General features: G+C 41.3%; 1 protein-coding gene across 3 annotated transcripts in view; it reads right to left on the reverse strand.

Annotated features, from left to right (window-relative positions):
- Positions 1-20,266, reverse strand: part of cabin1 (calcineurin binding protein 1) — a 483,310-nt gene that overhangs the window by 184,735 nt on the left and 278,309 nt on the right. For all 3 annotated transcript variants that reach the window (XM_068005469.1, XM_068005470.1, XM_068005468.1), the window contains exon 29: positions 1,894-2,057. In XM_068005469.1, the coding sequence (XP_067861570.1) occupies positions 1,894-2,057 (164 nt within the window). The remainder of the gene's footprint in view (positions 1-1,893; positions 2,058-20,266) is intronic.

Below are 20,266 nucleotides of genomic sequence, written 5' to 3' on the forward strand. Positions count from 1 at the left end.
TCACTCAGTTATGACCAGATAGTCTTCTGTGACTATATAATTTATATAGCTTCAAGCATTGAAGGATTTAAAATGGAGACAGCTCTCTACAGCAGACACAAAATGGCAAACAGGAAGCAGCCAGACTAAGAGGAAGGCTGTTTCAGTTCTCCAAGTCTATCATTAAAATTTAGAGTTTTGAGTCCTGGAATCATTCTTCCCTGTATTCTCTCAAATCATCGAGAAAATATGACCAAAATTGTACATAATATTCCAAATGTGGCCTCACCAATGGGTTATAAAGAATCAAAATAACTGTATAATGAACTGCTCAAGTTACACCAGGGACCCAATTTGCCTCGTTAACAGCCTAATATTGACTCGATATAATAATCACACAATTCTTGTTCCCTTTCCACTGTTGTTAGTGGAAAACTATGTTTGATATAAACTTGTTTCCTGTACCAATTCACATTTAATTATTTCACATGTGGAAAAAATAAAGTTAAATATACAAAATAATGGAGAGATTTGATACAGAAGAGGAAAACAAAACAAACTAAACTAAGCAAGCAAGAAAATGGGGAAAGAAAAAAAATAATTAAGAGTAGATAAAATGAAAATAGTGTGGGATTTTGGGGGAAGAGGCCACCTGAGGTACTTGCTGTTCCTCAAGGAGTACAACTCTGGTGGCTGCAAAGCATAAGATGGGCTGCAAGAGAGACAGGTAATGGGAATGTGCATCACTTAACTTTATTCATAATATCATCTATATGAGGCAGTAACAAGGAAATGTTTCAACTTGCCCTCCATAGATGGCTTTTTGCCCCATTTTTAGAAAATGGGCTTTTTACAAGAGGACATTCATATTTCTGTTTCATAAATCTGGGGAAAAAATGACATTGATATCCATATGTATAACCTTCCTCATAATAACAGGCCATTCATTCATATTTCTCATTAGGCAGAGAAATGCCAGCATAATGAAATGTCCAATTGTAACAGTATCCATTCTCAAAATGGGCATGTTCCTTTAGTTGAGGTATGATCTGATTGAATGGTGGAACTGACTCAAGGATCAGAATGATATACACCTGTTCCTATGTAGGCCATTTAGGGTGAGCTAATGCAAACTGAGTTAATTTGCACATAGCAAAAGCAAAAAAATTGCAACTTGATGATGGCCACATATGGCCCTAATATCCACATCAGTTTTACTGTAATGACACTGGCTCATCTTGGTACTAGTCTAGAGGTTGAGACACTTTTCCTAGACCTCTATCCAGATCTCAACCCTTAGTGAGACCTACTACACCCAGATGAAGACACTGTGTCACACTCCTTACCGACAGGCAACAGTGGCCATCACCCATGGCTCGAAAAAACTCAGTGTATTTTCATGACCCTGTTTGTGAACTGGCTTTACCTGTTCACTGGTCTTCTCCTCAATTTCCTATAGTATTCCACTTGCTACACCTGAAAGAATAGTCTTGACTGTTACACGACTAGTTAGATGCAGTCCAGACAAGTCCTGATGGCACTATGGTTAACAATCATAGTGAACAAATTCACCCAGCAAAAGACAAAAGGTCAGCAGCATTGTTAAAATAAGAAAAGATTAGCAGCAAGTTAGTGCCATTTCCTTGTTAACATAGTCCAAATATATCGATGTCTGAAAACATTAGTAAACATTGCAATCTATTCAATTCTTCCGCATGTCACAGAATGCAACTCATTGCAGGATGAATAAGAATGTCTCTCATTATTCCAAAAAGGGTCTAAGTGTGAAAGAGAGTGAGAATAATCCAGGGCCTTGAGTATTATATGCTTAAGTGTTTCTGAAATCAAAGTCAGTTACAGGACCCCAGGTCACAAGCAGCTGTTGATTCAGAAGCTCTGAACATGCACACTTACTTTCCCTGGTCAGGTGTCCTTTGAAGCATGGAAGATACTCTCAGCAGTGTATTATGGTCCTTCAGCTGTGACAGAACGTCAAGTAAGATGACAATCGAACGGTTCATATGTGATGCAAAGCTGCCAGGACGGTCAATTTCATCCACAGGAATACGCCAGATTCCCTAGGGAGGAAAAAAAAAGTTTGATCGTTTAAGTATTCAGATTTTAAGTTAGAGGATTAAAGTAGACCACATAAGCAGAGTCCATGATTTCAAAACATTACACAAAATTACCCCATTGCAAACAGTTGAGGGAGAATCCACACAAAGAGGCAGCGCTATTTGTTCCACATTATGTAGCATTTCAGGAAAGCTATGAGCTATCCCAGTATGGATACATTACAGTGCGTTAGAGATCACAACTCAATAATACGTAGATATATAGAAATAAATAGAAGTTATAACACGGAAATAAGACATTCAGCCCAACCAATCCATGTCAGTGTTTACCCTCCTCCACATGAGGAAAGAGCTCTAATCACATTTACCCCCTGTTCCCATATCCCTTCATCCACCTCTCCAATCTAATCAAATGGTGACAGTTTCTGCCTCAACCTCTAACCCTGGAAGTGAATTCCACAGCCTCACAACTCTCTGTGTAAAGAAGTTTCCCCTGCCCTCTGTTCTAAATCTCTTACATTTAATGTTGTATCTAGGGCCCCTCATTATTGATCCCTCAACTACTTGAAACAGCCAGCTTCTATCTACACCGTCTCATCCTTTCATAATTTTAAACACTATCAGATCACCCCATAATCTGCATTGGTCAAACAAAAAAAGCTCCAATTTTTCAATTCTTTCATTTATTCATATCAGGCAACATCCTAATGAATCTGTGTTGTACCCTCTCTAAAGCCTCAATATCCTTCCCACAGTGTGGAGCCAAATACTGCACACAGTGCTCATATTATTAAGGTTTTATGTAGGTTCATCATTATCTCTTGGCTTTTACATTCTATATCTTGAGATAAAAATCTGGAATTCTATTAGTTTTCTTTTACAATCGTATCAACCTGAGGTGCTGCCTTTAATGTTCTGTGAACCTATACCCAAGTCTCTCTGCTCTTCCACAGCATTGAATCAACTTCCATTCAGAGTATAATTACTGCAATTATTTTTTTAAAAAAACCAAAATGCATCACCTCACACTTACTGACATTGAATTCCATTTGCCAATTTTTAGCCCATTCCTCCATCTTATCAATATCCCTCTGCAGCTTCCTATAGTCTTCTGAAGAATTAACTATACCTCCTAATCTGGTATTTTTAAAAAATTCGTTCACGGGATGTGGGCGTCGCTGGCAAGGCCGGCATTTATTGCCCATCCCTAATTGCCCTCGAGAAGGTGGTGGTGAGCCGCCTTCTTGAACCGCTGCAGTCCGTGTGGTGACGGTTCTCCCACAGTGCTGTTAGGAAGGGAGTTCCAGGATTTCATTTGCCAATTTTTAAGTCAACACCACTCCCTCTAGGCCGATATCCAAAATCATTGATATACACAGTGAACAGAACTGGCCTCAGAACTGAATCCTGTGGGACACCACTTCCAACCACTCTGAAATACTGCCCTTAACGCTCCCTTCTAACCAATTTTTAATCCAGTTTGCTATCATCCCATTAATTCTATACCCCTTTATCATTTCTAGTAATCTTGCATGTAGTATCTTGATGCAAACAGACGTGCAAAGAATCAATAATACAAGGAATGAGACATTTTTAACAAGCTGCCAATTTTAAACAGAGGTATTTAACTATTGAAACAGCAAACCAATTTCTCTAGTTGAGAGATTTCCCAGAGGCTGAAGTTTGAAAAACCAGTGCCATAAGCAACATATTGCAATGACCATCACATCACCAACCTTATGGTGTTTGCATGGTGAAAGCTTAAGAGCTAATTTGTTCACATTAATTTTATTGAGTGGGTTTTTATATCAAATGACATATGAGAATGTTTATAAGGCTATAACCTAATTGAGCAATTCTTCTGTTTTTTTAAAAAGTAGTAAAGTATTTAGTAGGTTGCTAGGTTAACCATCTCACAGACAAAACATTTTAAAAGTTAGGGAACTGTGTGGCACAGTGGGTTGGACACTGGCCTTTCACCCGTAGGACCCGGCTTCAAATCCAGACCAGACAGATGGGATGAAAGTCTGCCTACTGGCTACAAAGGCTCTTTGAGTTTGGAGAATCCTCCTAGTGGACATGGACTCGGGAAACATGACACCGGTGCTGTTCTGAGCTTGGGCAGAATTGAGGGAGCTTTACTCTACATCTGGTTGTGCTGTACTTGACCAGGGAATACTTGATGCTGACAATAGGTTAACGAGTTCTATTCCCCAGCACTAACATTTCACCTTGAAAAGCACAAAGAAACAAATGTGTGGTCACATTGGTTGGATTTATCATGTGGAAAGGGTTAGCACTGAGAGGCTATTTCAAATGCTGACTGGCCTTCTGTATATTGCTAGTATTTCCTATTTTTATTTCTGCACATGTATTTTGTTTTATTAGCTACTAACTGTGTGGATGCACCAACAAATAGGGGAAGGTAACATAGGGCCCTGGGGAGGGAGAATACAATTAAAGCCTCCAATCCGGTGGCACCAGCTCAAACACATTTAGTGTTGGCCAGATCACTGAGTGCAGGATTAAACTAAGCCAAAATTCAACCGCAGGAGCTGGAATTTCTCCCTACTTCATCTAGGGAAATCTCACCTGTTTTGTTTTATAAACATTCAAAGCTACCAACATTCTTCTGTACACTTGTCTCCAGTCATCCTGTCTCCACAGTGTCTATTCAGCAGAGCATTAAAAAAGCATATGGAACTCTAGGTTTTATTAATGAAGGCAGCAAGTACAGAATCAATGAGATAATGATAAACTTACTCAAATCACTGGTTAGGATATTATGCCCAGTTTTAGTCACCCTACTTTTGGAAGGCACTGGACAAGGTAAAGGAGGGATTTATTATGAAACCAGGGATGATTGGCTTTAATTATGAGGAGGGCCTAGAGATAAGAATCTTCAAGGATAAGAGGAGATCCAATGCAAGTGCTCAAAATGATGAGGTGTTCCGATAAGGTAAATAGGGAAACACTAATTCCATTGGTTGAGTCGGTAGCTAGAGGACATTAATTTAAGATCATCACTCAAAGAATAAAAGGGAGAGGTAAGAATTTTTCTTTAAAACTAAAGAGGATTGTTAGGATGTGGACTACCTTACCAGAAACAGTGAAACATAGGAACAGGATCAGGCCATTCAGCCCCTCGAGCCTATTCCGCCATTCAATTAGATCATGGCTGATCTATATCTTAACTCCATTTACCCCGTCTAACAAAAATTTAATCAATCTCAGTTTTGAAATTTTTTAATTGACCCAGCCTCAGCATTTTTTGGGAGGGAAAAAAGTGTTTCAGATTTCCACTATCCTTTGTGTGAAGAAATGCTTTCTGACATCACCCCTGAACGGCCTAGATCTAATTTTAAGGTTATACTCCCTTGTTCTGGACTCCCCCACCAGAGGAAATAATGTCTCTCTATCTACCCATCAATTCCTTTAATCATCTTAAACACCTCAATTAGATCACCCCTTGATGTTCTATACTCAGGGGAATACAAGCCTGATCTATGCAACCAGACTGCATAATTTAACTCTTTTAGCCCCTGATATCATTCTGGTGAATCTGCGCTGCACCCCTTCCATCGCCAATATGTCCTTCCTGAGATGCGGTGCCCAGAACTGAATGCAGTACTCCAAATTAGGTCAAACCAGAGCTTTATATAACTAACATAACTTCCATCCCCTTGAGATAATTGGCCAACATTTCATTTGTCTTTTTAATTATTTTTTGTACCTGTCCACTAGTTTTTAAAAAGTGATTTCTGTACATGGACTCCTAAATCTCTCTGCTCCTCCACAGTGCCTAGCTTCTCACCATTTAGAAAATACTCCGATCTATCTTTCTTAGGTCCATGGATGACCTCACACTTCCCTACACCGAACACCATCTGCCACAGATTTGCCCATCCTCACTTACCTATCAATGTTTCTATGCAACTTTCTGCTCCCATTTACACTATTTACTGAGCCACCTAACATAGTGTTGTCAGAAAACTTGCATATGCAGCTCACTATTCCTTTGTTGTAGTGGAATTAGAATCCATAATAGTTTTTAAAAGCCAAGTAGATAAATATTTGAAAAAGACCAACTTAAAAGGGAACGGGGAAAGGGCAAGGCGTTGGGACTAAGTGGCTAGCTCGGTCAAAGAGCTGGCACAAGTACAGGTGCTGTGGGCTGAATGGCCTCCTCTTATGCTGTAAAATTCTATGAATCTAAAGCCTCTTTACGTGGAGACTGTTGACAGGATCACTGGAAGGGAGTGTATACTTCCTGTTGTGCTCACCTCTATAGCTAGGGCTGGTGGTTACCATCAGGGGCGTGTCTTTGGCCCATCGCACCATCCAGCTGCTGCTTAAATGATTCAAGGGTTTTTGCCTACCTTACCTTACAAAAGCGTTACTGCTCCAAAGCCACAAGACAATTCTCTCAATCTCAGTTCACCACCAGTAGCAAGTCATTGAGCTGAGGCCGAGCATTTCCCCACTGGGTTGGGGGGGGGGGGGGAGGGGTGTGCAAGTCACTTTGGACTAATACATATCCCAGCAGATCAGGAGCCACGATAAACATAAAGGAATGAAAATACAAAACAACTTGCACATGATCCCTCTGCCTCAGTAAAAAAAAAAATAGTAAAATGTGAGGAGTAATATTTTTATTTTTGGTAGTTGAAATAATTCAGCAATTGTGAAATACCTCACAGAAATTTTATATTAAAATTGGGTTACTTATGCTAATCTATTGTTCTTCAATTTAGATGCAAAAACAGTCAAACCCAAGCTTAAAACTGTTGAACCTGTGCTTTACACCCTTGTTTGAATCCTTTGCCATCCACCCTTTGGTATACTTTTTAATTTAAACCAATACTGATAGTGCCATCATCAGAGGTACAGCATTAGTGCAGTTATTGAGCTTGAGAGCAACAAGGGTTTCTGTACTGCTCTTTGGCTGAACACAGTGGTCAGAACAAAGCTCCAGACACATACAAAATAATCAGAGCACAGTTCTGGCCCAATAACAAGCCTTAAGTTGAGAATATGTTTCCAGAAAGGGTTGAGCCTGGAGTTGCCATACGATGGACTCGTCTATCTTAATCCTGCATTATTTTGGAGGTGGTGCGCACGGTATCAACCACTTCATTCCTTCCTCACCATATTCCTTTAATATCACAGATCAGTCACTGTTGCAGCATCAGCATGTTCAGTTGAGATTTCTTTTTAAACATTTAAAAAGAAATCAGCTAGATACTTATTTCAAGCTCTGCTCCAGGATTTGAGCACGTAATCTAGGTTGACAATCCAGCCAGTACTGAGGGAGTGCTGCAATGTAGTAAGTACCGTGTTTCACACAAGATGTTCAACATCCTATGTCACTATTTGAGGAGGAGCAGGGAGCGATCCCACTAGCCAACAATCCTCCCCCAAACAACACAATAAAAGAAACAATATGTTGAAGGGACATTTGCTATGAGCATCTCATAGAATCATAGAAAGTTACGGCACAGAAGGAGGCCATTCAGCCCATCGTGTCCATGCCAGCTGAAAAAGAGCTATCCAGCTTAATCCCACTTTCCAGCAGTTAGTCCATAGCCTTGTAGGTTGCGGCAATTCAAGTGCACATCCAAGTACTTTTTAAATGTGAGGAGGGTTTCTGCCTCTCCCACCCTTTCAGGCAGTGAGTTCCAGACCCTCACCACCACCCTCTGGGTGAAAAAAATTCTCCTCAGCTCCCCTCTAATCCTTCTGACTGCTATGTTTGCCTAAATATCACCAGTAATTGCTTTTCAAAAAGAAAAGCAAATCTATTGATTCTGAAGTGCTCTGAAACCTTCTGAGGTTATCAGAAAATCCAACCATGGAAATCCCCTCTCATTTTGCTGGGGAGAATCCAATGACCAACATCTTGAACTTAGAGACTCATTTGCTTTATACCAAAAGTTAAATACAGAGATTTTATTAAACCAACAAAAACTTTCTTTAGTGCATTCAACATCCTGGTAGATCTCCGCAATGTTTTACTCATATGAAAATACTCTGCAAACATAGGACAGTGCAACACTGAACAATCCAACACACCGCACACACACAGAGCACAACACACTGACTTCCTGGAGCCTACGCAAATCTCATTTGTAGCTAATGGTTTCCAAAAATAAATTAACCTGTGGAAGCACTTTAGTGGGAAATGCAATTACTTGCCTTGCATGATGACTGTATTCATTTCAGCCACAGGCAGGTATATAGTAAAAAGTTACCTAGAAAGTCTACAAGCAGAGTAGGACTGAAATTCAAGCTGCTAAGTGCAGCAGTACAAAACAGGATCAGAAAAATCTCAGATTCTTACAGTCATAACATGGGAGGCCGGGGTTACACCATACAACAAACAAGATAGGGAGATCTGTATAAACACACCCAAGAATCCTAGCACAGGTTGTTCTGCTATATCATGGCGCATACCCTCTCAGTAGAAATGGTGCTGCATCAGAGAGCGCAGTACAGCACTCTAGAGAAGAATCTTAGTAGGGCGGTGTTCCCTTGGCAAAGAATGATGCTGGTGATCGGTGTGGAAAACATTAAAGCCAGGTTGTGCTGTGAGGGCCCTATGAAGATTTTTAGATCTGGTTCTGCAAAGAATTAGAAAACACATAACACTGCTGAGATTCTTAGCCCTTGTGGAGAGGAAACACCACAGTCCATAGCATGAGAAGGTACAGCTGTTGTAGGGTGACCATTCCCAGAGATGGCTAAAAGTGGATGCCTATGCATTTACCTAGTTCTAATGGAGATTGCTCAAAAGGTTCCTAAAGAACAGTATCTACTGGGCTGCTCTCTCTTGATAAGGAATTTCTGGCAGGTTTAATAATGGGCCTTTGTGTAAGCAGTGCTGCTTTCCCCTGGCTGCAGCTACAGGTCAGCATGTGAAAATCACATTAGACAAAAGGAAAGACTAAAAGACCATACCTTTCCAGAAAGTGGAAGTGCCATGGAACTGTCTGATCTCCAGCAAACTTTATCTACATGTAATAACGGCCAGGGCTGTAACTAACGAATAATCCAACTTTGTGTCAAAACTGACTGAGCAAGGGTGCCTGAATCAGAGAGATCAGTATCATCAGAGCTTCGAGAGGTGCCAGCAGGGACTCAAGTAACTCTTAGGGTATATTCTACGGGTGTAGGTGACCCTGGCAGATTTACTCCCAGTGCAGGAATTGTTTCCAGAAAGGCCTCGACAACAGACCAGACAGATTAGGCATGAATCGGGATCACATTTTAATAAGAAACACTGTAGGCATCTCGCTTCTGCCAGCAAAGGCGGGCATGTAGAACATACAGAACAAACATGTAAGAACAGTATTTCATTTGTGACAAGATTGTGGTGTTGCACAGCTTTTTAAAAAAAAATTAAACTTTAAAAAACGTCAACGTCAACTTGGACAAAGAAGGCGCCAAGGTTTTAAGTCTGGACTGCTGGTGGAGGCCTTGCCCAGCAACAATGGTCTGAAAATCGTGGGCAACGCATACCTGAATTTATGATACATACTGTCAGCAACGCAGACTCATAATTACCCCTTAAATGTACAAGACCAGACTGTGAAGCCAAACTGTTTGGGAGGCTGTGGGAATAACAATGCAACAGGAACAAGAACAGAGTCTGGCTGTCCACACAGTGAGAGGCTGCCAGGAGAGACTTCTTTATATAATTCACAGGATATATGGACACCACTTAATATCAGGACATTGAAAAGATAATTACCAATCTGTTTGAGTATCCTTTATTCTTCTAATATGGCAAGCAAGATCTTTAGACAACAAGCATTTTTATAAAACAATTAAGAGCGGACTAATGGATTTCGAAGAATATTTAAAGTCTTTACGCTAACCAAACTTCAGAAACACTTGATTTGTTTTGATGCAATGTGTTACGTACAAACATACGAGAAAGTCGGACAGAAAAAGACCAGCTGGTCCATCAAGTCTATACCAGTGTTACATGGTCAGCGCAAAGGGCATGGGCACACACTTCACACTCAGTATAAAATTCTAATTTGTGCCATAACCTCTCGTTTGCTAATGTTTGCTTGTTTTTAATCTGCTTTATTTGCTGTCTTTCTAGTCAATTAGGGAACGTAGGATCAGTTTTTGGTGCTATCATACCACCTAGAGAGCATAGCTTTTATTTCTTTTTCCTTTTTTTTGGTTGCTGAACCTGTGGCCAGCTGAACATAAGCAATTATTTTACTTGGTTTTGTACGTTTATTCCAATAAGGTCAACCAAGTAGGATATATTTCTGGAGCTTCTTCGCCCACTATCAATTGGTGTTGACACGTTCCAGCACCTTAAACCCATGGGAAACCTGAAAAAGCAAACAAAACCCTGGACCGGCTGGTTTACAAAACACCTACTGTAATGTCTGTCTAATCTAACCCATGCCTGTGGAAAGTCTGGAGACTTTGTCCCTAATTCTGACAAGAGGGCCAACTTGAGACACAAAGTTCTTTAACTAGCAAAACCCAAAACTGGCACAATGGTGCCGTGCGTGAAGGGTAGGAGACCACATGGGGAACCGCCCACCTGCAACATCAAGAAAATAATTTCCATGTGTGCGCTTAGCACGTGGTTTCCCCAGGACTTACACTAAATTTATACAGTGTGTGGAGGATATCAGAAGTGGCGTTTTTCCCAGATGATCATGAACCCCAGGGAATGCAGGAAGACAAACTTTCTGGAGTGCTTTGTTGTGGGTTTCTGCCAAGGACAGATGAATTTAGGTACAGATGAATTTAGCGGCCTCTTTGACTTGAAAACTCTGGAGACTGAGGTCAGGCCATGTGGCAGTATCTTGTACTGATAGTTGATCTGCTGATATTAAACCTCAGGCACTTCCTGTGTGCTCTTCTGATCCCAATATAGAAGTATGAATCCTTCATATTATCCAAATATGACAGAGACAGCAGGACAGTCCTCCTGCCCAAGTTGGAATAGAGTAAACTGAAAGCCTGCCTCAGCATTCGTAAAAAGGGACAGTGTCTCAGGTAGCTGTCCCAAATATTGATGGCACTTCCTATTCATGGTGGAGGTTGACTGAATGAGGAAGAATATTCATTCTCTTATTGTTAACAGATTCATATTGGAGGTATCTTTCCCTGCAGTAGATTCCCAGGAGATAAACAATATGCTATATATTAGGCAGGCATAGTGTACTCATACATATACATACCTACACACACAACATAGCATATTATAATTTGACCTTAAATATAGAAAAGCTTATTATTTCCTTCCAATATAGCTTTAACTTCACTGTTGCATAAACTTTATTAATGAATTGATTGCAGTGCCATCTGACCGTCTGACTCACTCCATGCTAAAACAGCTGGCCAGCCATCTTGCATTAAGTTGGATCCTAGTATGATTGCCTACCCTGGATAAGGAACAGATGGCTCTAGGGAGGTGGGCGGGCCTCAAAGGCTGGAACAAAAGAGTTTTACAGTACGGTACAAAATAATTTGAGCTATGCTCTCATATATTTGTAAAGGCAGGCACCACGGCACTTGACATACTTGCACAAGCATTTCAACATGCTTCACACAGCTAAAGATCTGGTTTAAAATTGTCAGGGCCACCAAGCAAATCTCTCCAGGCATTGTAACAGGGGCACCAAGCCAATCGCATGGACTCCAGCAACAGAGCCACCAAGTGAATTGCATCAGGGATAGCAACAAAGCCAAAAAAGATACCAGCCAAGGTTCCCACTCTTGATCGCTATCCAGTGATCTTTTGTGTGGATATCTTATGATGCCCATTACAGTTGAACAGCCTGCCATTACTCATATGAAAAATGACCACTTGAGAGAGGTATTAGGTACCACGTAGACTTTATGGAATTGTATCCCATCAGAAGTCAAATGTCTTCAAAGAGTGGAGAAAATCAAAACAAAAATTAAATTAAGCAAAAAAAAGTTTTGAGTCACACACTTGAATAATTGACATAGCAAGTATCATTTTGGTTTGATGGAAGTGACGTGAAGTGCCTGTTTACATCATTCTTAGGGCAAGTCATTAGTTCACTCAAATCAGCATTTTCACAGCCTCCCCAACTTTTTAGGCAAAACTGCAGTACTCGGGCACAAGTCACACAGGATTTGTTGGGTCTGCCTCATTACACTAAATTATTTCCTTCCTCATTCTCGCCTGCAGCATGCACACAAATAAAAATAATCAACAGCCTGGTGTATAACCCTTTATCAGGAGAGGGTAACAACTGCACAATTGGTCACTATTCAAGGTTTTACTTCATCTGCTCTTCATGGGTTTTACAGAACTCAATAGGTCAGCCCACAATGTGATACTGTAACACCGTGGGTTTTCCCAGTATTGTTAAGCAAACAATCAAATATTTTGAACTAAGTACACCACATAATAAGAGCAGTTCCCAGAAAAGGGTCAGATGCAGACAGTCACATTCAGTATAAAAGACAATGGCCTAACTTCAAGGTTTTTTTTCCAATTTAAAATTGCTTAAACTTTCAAGGGGGCACAAGTCTATACCACTGAACCCTGTAAAAAGCTTAAGTATTTTGTATCAATAGGGAGACTTCAGGGGCTGTCCCTATCCTCTCTGCCCCCCCAGAATGAAACATCCTATGGCAATGTACATCACAGTAATTTCAATTCCTAATATTCTCCAATAGGAAGTCACAGAGTGCGATGCTCAGTCTGAAAGCAGGGAGGTTTCTGGTGCTCTAAGGGTTAATCCCCACATGCTGCTTATTAATCTCCATTTCAACTGTAATCGTTTCACTACTAGCCTCACAGACAGCCAGGTACTATAAATGAAAATAAAAGATACCTTTCAAACCCGCCAAGTTAGGCTTACCATTCTCCCTCTGCATACTCAGCAACACAGGTACGGAATTTAAAAACACACAAAATGATGGGGTATATCCCTCCGTAGAAAGATCGCTCCTTCTTAAACTACTCTCTGTCCAGAAATACGAGATATAGCTGTTCACAGGCGGCAGGCAGACTTCAGCCAACCAACCCTCCACAAAATAAAAAATAAAAACAGGACGTAACTAATTATGGACTGGAGCAAAGCACCAATATCACTTTGCATCAATTAAAAGAAATCAGGCAGGCTTTTTAGTAGCTATTTATTAAACAATCGACAACAGCGGGATCTCTCTCCTGCTCCTTTCCGATATGCCTCTATTACTTTTGTAAACCCGAAAGTGTTAAACAGGTTATACCAACCAGTTTTTAGGTTGGAACTTTGTGACACCCCCTCCTTTTAATGAAATACACATGATTCAACAACACGAGAAGCCATGAATATTTCACACACGTCTATTTCAGTTTATAAATCATCCCCCACACCATTTATATTAAAAACACGAAAGGAGGAGAACCGAACTGTGTTTACTACGCGAGACGAAACAAAGTGAAAACAACTGCAATGCAAATACTTGCCAGGAACAATGCCCTGCAGTTTATATATGTGTACCATGAAAAAAAATTAATTGAAAAATTCAGTTTAAGACATCACGCATGCGGAGATTCCCAGCATGTTTGTGGAGGGATTCCCCAGTCCTAACCACAGGTGACAGACAGAGAGAAAGAGGACCGCGCTCACAGGCAACTTCTCCAGATACTCACCATTACAACAGTGGCTACAGCTTCATCCACTTATCGTCCTATCCACTACCTAAAAGCCTCCTGTAAACCCCTGCCTGCAAATAGCAGTCGCTGCCAACCATGCGGCCTGGAGAGCACAGCTCTGACAGAGGCACAAAAGCATCTGCAGGTCTGAGGGAGGCAGCATGCTGCTGTCAGACGTTGGTTCCTCTTTCAAGCCTTCTATCTCACGCCCACACAGTCCCCCCTGACCCCGGCTTCATTGCTTTTAAGGCAGCTTGAGGCTCAAGGCAGCCAATCAAGGCGACTGAAAAACGCCCACCCATCCACCCACACAAACATACATACCCACCTGATTGTACAGTACATACAGTAAGAGCTACAAGTAGCTACATATTCCAAAAGAGAAAATAACAAATACTACTGCCAACGGGTTGTTTTCTGAAGCAAAAATGTGCAGTGTTTACACAGCTGGGGAGCCTATTTAGCTGCGTCCCTTCCCTTTCTATCACTCTATCTGTGGTAACCCTGCACCTATACATTTCCTGTACTTTCATCCGTGTTCTTCTGCAACAACGTCTGTTTCATTCTTTCAATTAACCCCTTGCATCCTGGAATTCGTATTGCTTCTTTCAACACTAACGAAGATTGGTATGTAAAGCTGCAATGCTGAGTAACAGCTCAAGGGAGAAAAATGCTAAATTATGGGATACTTGCTCAGCTCTCCTGAAAACCTCAATCAAACCTCGATGTATTTTTATAAATACCAATGCATTCACAGAGCATAAAGAAATGTTTGATTTCTTTCCTCCTCTCCACTTCCAGTATTGCTTCCTTCTGCACCCTGCACCAAGCCAGCACAATTCACTCAGCGTGTTGAATGCTGCACTTGAAACAGATACTACACTCGTACACACTTTTTAAAATTAAAAACACATTTTAAAAGCATGGCATACACAGCACTTTATTCCTACCCCAAATCCAACAAATGTCTCCATAAACTTTCATAATTGTGTAAAACTGCATGGAAGCTTTCAGAATACGTGTGTGACTCACGGAAATGCCTAACAAAATGTTGGACTACCCGCTTGGTCATTATTTCAGAGTTCAACCTTCACACACAAAACAGGATATCGCCATTATCCAATAGGGGAAAGTTACCTGGGGCACAACGATAGTGGGGTAGAATTTCTGCAGTGGTTCTCCCAATTCTCACTGTAACTTTAGCGGAAGCCATGCAGAACTGGAGTAAAAGGCAGTTTCTCTGGGGTTTCAGCCGAAGTTACAGGGGAGATCTGGAGAACCCCCGCAGAAATAGGCTTGAAAGTAGGGCAGGAAGAGATGCCGTAGGCAGGTTGGAACAAGGCCCTGAGATGAATGACCAGTTAATCTACTTTTTGGAAGAACTCCATGTTTTTCTTCAAATAAGGTAAAGGGATGTTTAACATCCACCTGAACAAGAAGACAGGGTCTCGGGTTTAACATCTCAACCCCAAATCAATATCTCTAATAATGCAGCACTCACTTAGTACTGGACCGAAGTATCAGCCTAGATCATGTGCTCAGGTCCTGGACTGAGGCTTGAACACAGAACCTGCTGACTCAGGCAAGAACGTTGAGCCAAGCTAACATTGCTCCAAATCTCCAAAACTAAAGCACCTTGTTCAAAAATATACCAAATGGTTTCGGGTAACCTTCCCCAGTGGGATGGTGGCTGAATAAACAATGAAGATCTTTTGTGTATATTTCTAAAGCCGGGCATTACACAACACAATTAGAGAATCGTGTAACAACATAACCATTTCACAGTTATCATTCAGTATTGTATTTTCTTTACAATAGTGTACAGAATACTTACTGCCTCCAGTACTCGTGAGTGATGGATCACTCCAATTCATCTTAATACCGTGTCACTGCTGAGATATCCTATACTTACACAAATTAGATTAACCCATTAAATATTTATCAAGCACTAATTGATCTCCCATGGCATTACAGATAATAAAGACCAAGTGCAGAATTCAGGTCAAGCACGGTTACAGGTTGGGGGCGGGGGGTAATAAAGAGGATGCGGATAACGATGAGAGAGAAAACGAGAAAGTGGAGGAGAAAGAGAAAGTGGAGGAGAAAGAGAAAGTGGAGGAGAAAGAGAAAGTGGAGGAGAAAGAGAAAGTGGAGGAGAAAGAGGAGGATGCGGATGAGAGAAGATGAGAAAAAGATGAGGAGAAAGCGGAAGAGAAAGGGGGAGAGTAGATGAGGAAGAAGATGAGGAGGAGAAGGAAGGAAGTGAGGGGTGGGGATGAGGAGGGGAAGGAAGGAAGTGAGGGGTGGGGATGGGGAGGAGGAAAAGAGGGGCGGGGAGGAGAGGGGAAAGGAAGGGAGAGGAGAGAGCGAAAGGAGAGGACCAGGGGCATAGGTAGGAATGAGAGAAAGTGGAGGAGGGGTGAAGGCACAGGGAGAACAGGATGGGGATGGGGGGAGTGCAAGTGCTTGCTAGGTCAGCATACAGTCCCAATTATGGGCTATACAATTAACCTTACTATAGGGCTTTTAACGTTGTATGGCCTGTTGCAGTGCCACCTAGAGGCACCATTGGTACTGCAGATACATATGGATACTTTTACAATTGATTTTCCTATTGAGGAAGCCTGACTCCATACATTTTGGAGCAGAATGTTGCAACCCAAGTGATTTCAATATATAATATATAATAGATATACTCTTTTGTGTATCTAGCTCATTTTAGAATTTTGCACAGATTAAAATAATCCATTACATAACCAGGTTACAAGGCATACAGATTTTATTCAAATATTGATTTTTCTTTTTTTGCCCATCAAGGCGATGCTGGGAAATGAAACCAGCGTCAGCATCGAGCACTCCCAGGCGCAGAGTAAACCGGCTTCCCAAGTGTCTCTGTTCCAACCTCAGAGATGCCGCTTGTGCTGCACCATGTCATAATTTCCCATTTTCTAAACCAGCTACTGTGCGGTCTGACAAGAGTTTAATTTGCTTTTTTGTGTTAAATGAGAGTCTGCTTTTTCTTAGCACTCACGGAAGCACACAGATTTACTCACTGCAAGTTATTGGGAGTTACAAACAACACACAACTGAACAGTCAATCAGAAAAATCTGCAATAATGGTGCTGACTCAACAGTTAACCCCTTAATAGGCAAGCAAGTGCTACAAATAACACTTAACATGTTAAACCAGTGATGGGGTGCACAAACTGGACTGCTGATAAAGTGAAGTGTAGAAGGGCCTGGTTCACAGATAAGGCCATTGTGGATGGTGTGTAGAAATGGTGAAATGCTTTTTCTGGATCAGTGGGTTAACCCACCAGTAAACAGATGTTCCAGGAGGCTGGGAGGCAATCACTCGTGCTTGGAAGGGTGTGTGGAAGGAGGTGCCTATTTGAAAAATAGTTCCAAAGTAAGTGATGAGGATCACTGCCAGTTATTTGACACTGACATAAGTGGATATGATTGTCAAATACTTTATGTGGGTATGAATACCAATTATCCTAAATTGGAGGAAATACCTATTCAAGATGGTTCCAGCTGTCAGCAATGTTTGCTTGAATAGTTTCACAGATCAGTAGTGTTAACTAAAATTAGCCAGCACCTTGATGTAAGTCGAGCACAAAAGATATATCAGAACTATTATAACAAAAGACATGCTAACAGCTGAGAAAGGCTGTTCAGTGTCTATTCTGACAGAACAGACTGCATGAAAGTACTCTCTGCTTTTCTATCTTTAACTAGCCAAGTATTCCACATTTCATTCTATTAGACCTGGTAATATATACACTGTTGAGCAACCTTCACTTCCTGCTACAAAATAACATCTCAAGCAGTGTATACAACAACTTTTCTTTGCATCAGATGACATCAGCAGGTGCCACTGTACCAGGACTGGTATGCAGCAAATAAAATCCAATATCTGCTATGAGGAGGGCATAATGGAGATCAGAGACTGGAACAATGTAGAGGACCAGGTGAACACAGAAGTTGGTGAAGATAACCACCATTTATTCATTTGGTTCAAAGCAGTGTATGTGCTCTTCCACTAAACTTAGTAAGTAAAGCCATTGCAACAATATCCACACGGTCGGTCATCTGGTGACTTGTTTCCATGATTGAAAGGCCAGGAGTCCAGGAAGAGCGAGCCAATACTACAGGTCGATCACAAGCGTTCTGCACCACCCACATCACTTGAATCAGGTCAGGAGGCTGTGGTGTTGACTTCAGGTAATCTTCCAGTACAGTGCTGAGGGACTATTTTAAGACATTATGTCCTTTGGATGAGACATTAAACTGAGATCCTATCTGCCTGTTCAGCTGTAAGTTAAAGATTCTATGGCATTAATACAAGACAACAAGTTTACCTGGTTTCCCGACGAACAGTCCCCTCTAACCAATAGCACCATAAAAACCAGATAAACTGGTCATTCGTCTCATTGCTGCTCATTAGACATTGTTGATCAAGAATGGTTAGCATATTTGTCTACATAACTACAGATGCTGCACTTCAAAAGTAATACACAATGTGAACAGCTTCATGATATTTCAGTGCGATAAGCCTCTATGTAGGTGCAAGTGCTTTTTATATTATTGTAAATGTGCCCTAGCCCAGACACATATTTTGGAGGTATTAGGGAGTTTAACGTGGCAACACAGGGTAAGTCACTGATTATAGGTGATGAAGGGGCAGAGGTGTTAGGTGAAGGAGGGCTGGATATTCCTTAAAAACCTACTTCTTTGACCAAGCTTCGAGTCACCCCTCCTAATATTGCTTCTTTGGCTTGGTGTCAATTCTTGTCTGAATACGGTCCTGTGAAATGCTTTGGGATGTTTTCCTGCGTTAAACACATTATATAAATGCCAGTTGTTGTGGTTGATATAGCAGTGCAGAGGTATAACATGTCCAGGGTTTGTGCAAATTGTTTTGCAATTACAACTTCATGGAGCCAATTATGAAATGGAGAATCCTTCACAAGCATTAACAAGTTACTTGACTCATTGCAGGAGATGGTAGAAGCTGGTTTGGAGGGGGAGATGCAGATTCCATTATCCAACTGGACAGTGTCATGAAGCAGCGGTTGCCTGATTTGGAGATTGCCATTAAGTAGCATGCAGGATCCTTGGCGTCTGAAGGAGACATCTCAAGCCTCTCTCAAGAATGCTCCCATTAATGATGATGTGGAGATGCCGGTGATGGACTGGGGTTGACAATTGTAAACAATTTTACAACACCAAGTTATAGTCCAACAAATTTATTTTAAATTCCATTAATTTAAAAAAATTCCATTAATTCCATTAATTTAAAATAAATTTGTTGGACTATAACTTGGTGTTGTAAAATTGTTTACCCATTAATGATGTCAGGGTGTAAATGTAAATGGTCCAAGACATGATAGTGGCTGGTTTTGGCACACTTGGAGGTGCAACAAGGAGAGCCATCACAACCAAATTCAAAGACCTCAGAGCAATGCAACAATCTCTGCAAACAGGCTGTAATCAGGGCTTGCCTCCTGCAGTAACACGTATGCAGAAGGAGACATCTGGATACTAAGTGCCACTCAAATTTCCAGCACCAGCATATGAGAAAAAAACCCCACCCCCCCGTCCCCCGTCCCACAAAGTACCCTGGCCCCCCACAGCCAGAATAGGACAGGCTACTGCTGGGCACACAGACAGGCCATCTAGGTCTGCAACATGTAGAATTAGGTGGCCAGCAGAACCCACAAGTACCTTGTCCAGACAGCTCTCGGGAATCTACTCCTTCCATTATTGCATCAGTTAGGAGTAGTACATGAAAAAAAAACAAAGCACACGAGTAAACAAATCACAAATGGACAGCACAATGGCGCATCATATTAAACATACTGCACACATGCCCTTTTGCATTAATAAAAGCAAACGCTCAACACGCCAAAGGTTACTGTCAGTACACTATCGAAAATTCATTTTAAAAAAAACACACAATGGCTTGTGCAGAACAGTGGGGACAGAAGAAGTGTGTAACTCTTCTGCCATAAAAAAACAGCTGTGTTTCAGATAAAATGTAGTTACAAAGTTCTGCATTCTGTGGGGTGTGTGTAGGCCATGAGTGCCCATTGTACCTGTGCCACTTTGGTCACTGGTTGGTGCGTTGCAGGGGGTTCATGTTCCTCATCATCCTCGTCCTGGGGTCTGACCTTCTACAGCTCCTCTTCACTTCTTAATGACAAGATTGTGCCAAATACAACCCACAATTATTCTGCCAACTCTTACTGCAAAGCACATTATGGTCCACAAACAAAATGCTTGAAGTGATGAAAGGTTTGTTGTTATATTTCTTTCCTGCAAATGGGTGAAGATGGCCTCTTTCTTGTGGGGCTTGGGGATTTCAGAGAGATGTCAACCACCAAGTGTGTGAAGCAAGCAATCCTAGTCTCCCTGGGTCCAATCCTACATTTTGTTTTCCCTTTCCAACAGTTGGGAAATCCTTGATTTACTCAAGATATGTGCATCATGAGCACTCCCTCACACATTTTTTTTTCCCAGTGATTGCACAGCACCTGTACATTTAGGGGTC

Source organism: Heptranchias perlo, chromosome 25 (assembly GCF_035084215.1).
Source record: "Heptranchias perlo isolate sHepPer1 chromosome 25, sHepPer1.hap1, whole genome shotgun sequence".
Lineage (NCBI taxonomy): Eukaryota > Metazoa > Chordata > Chondrichthyes > Hexanchiformes > Hexanchidae > Heptranchias > Heptranchias perlo.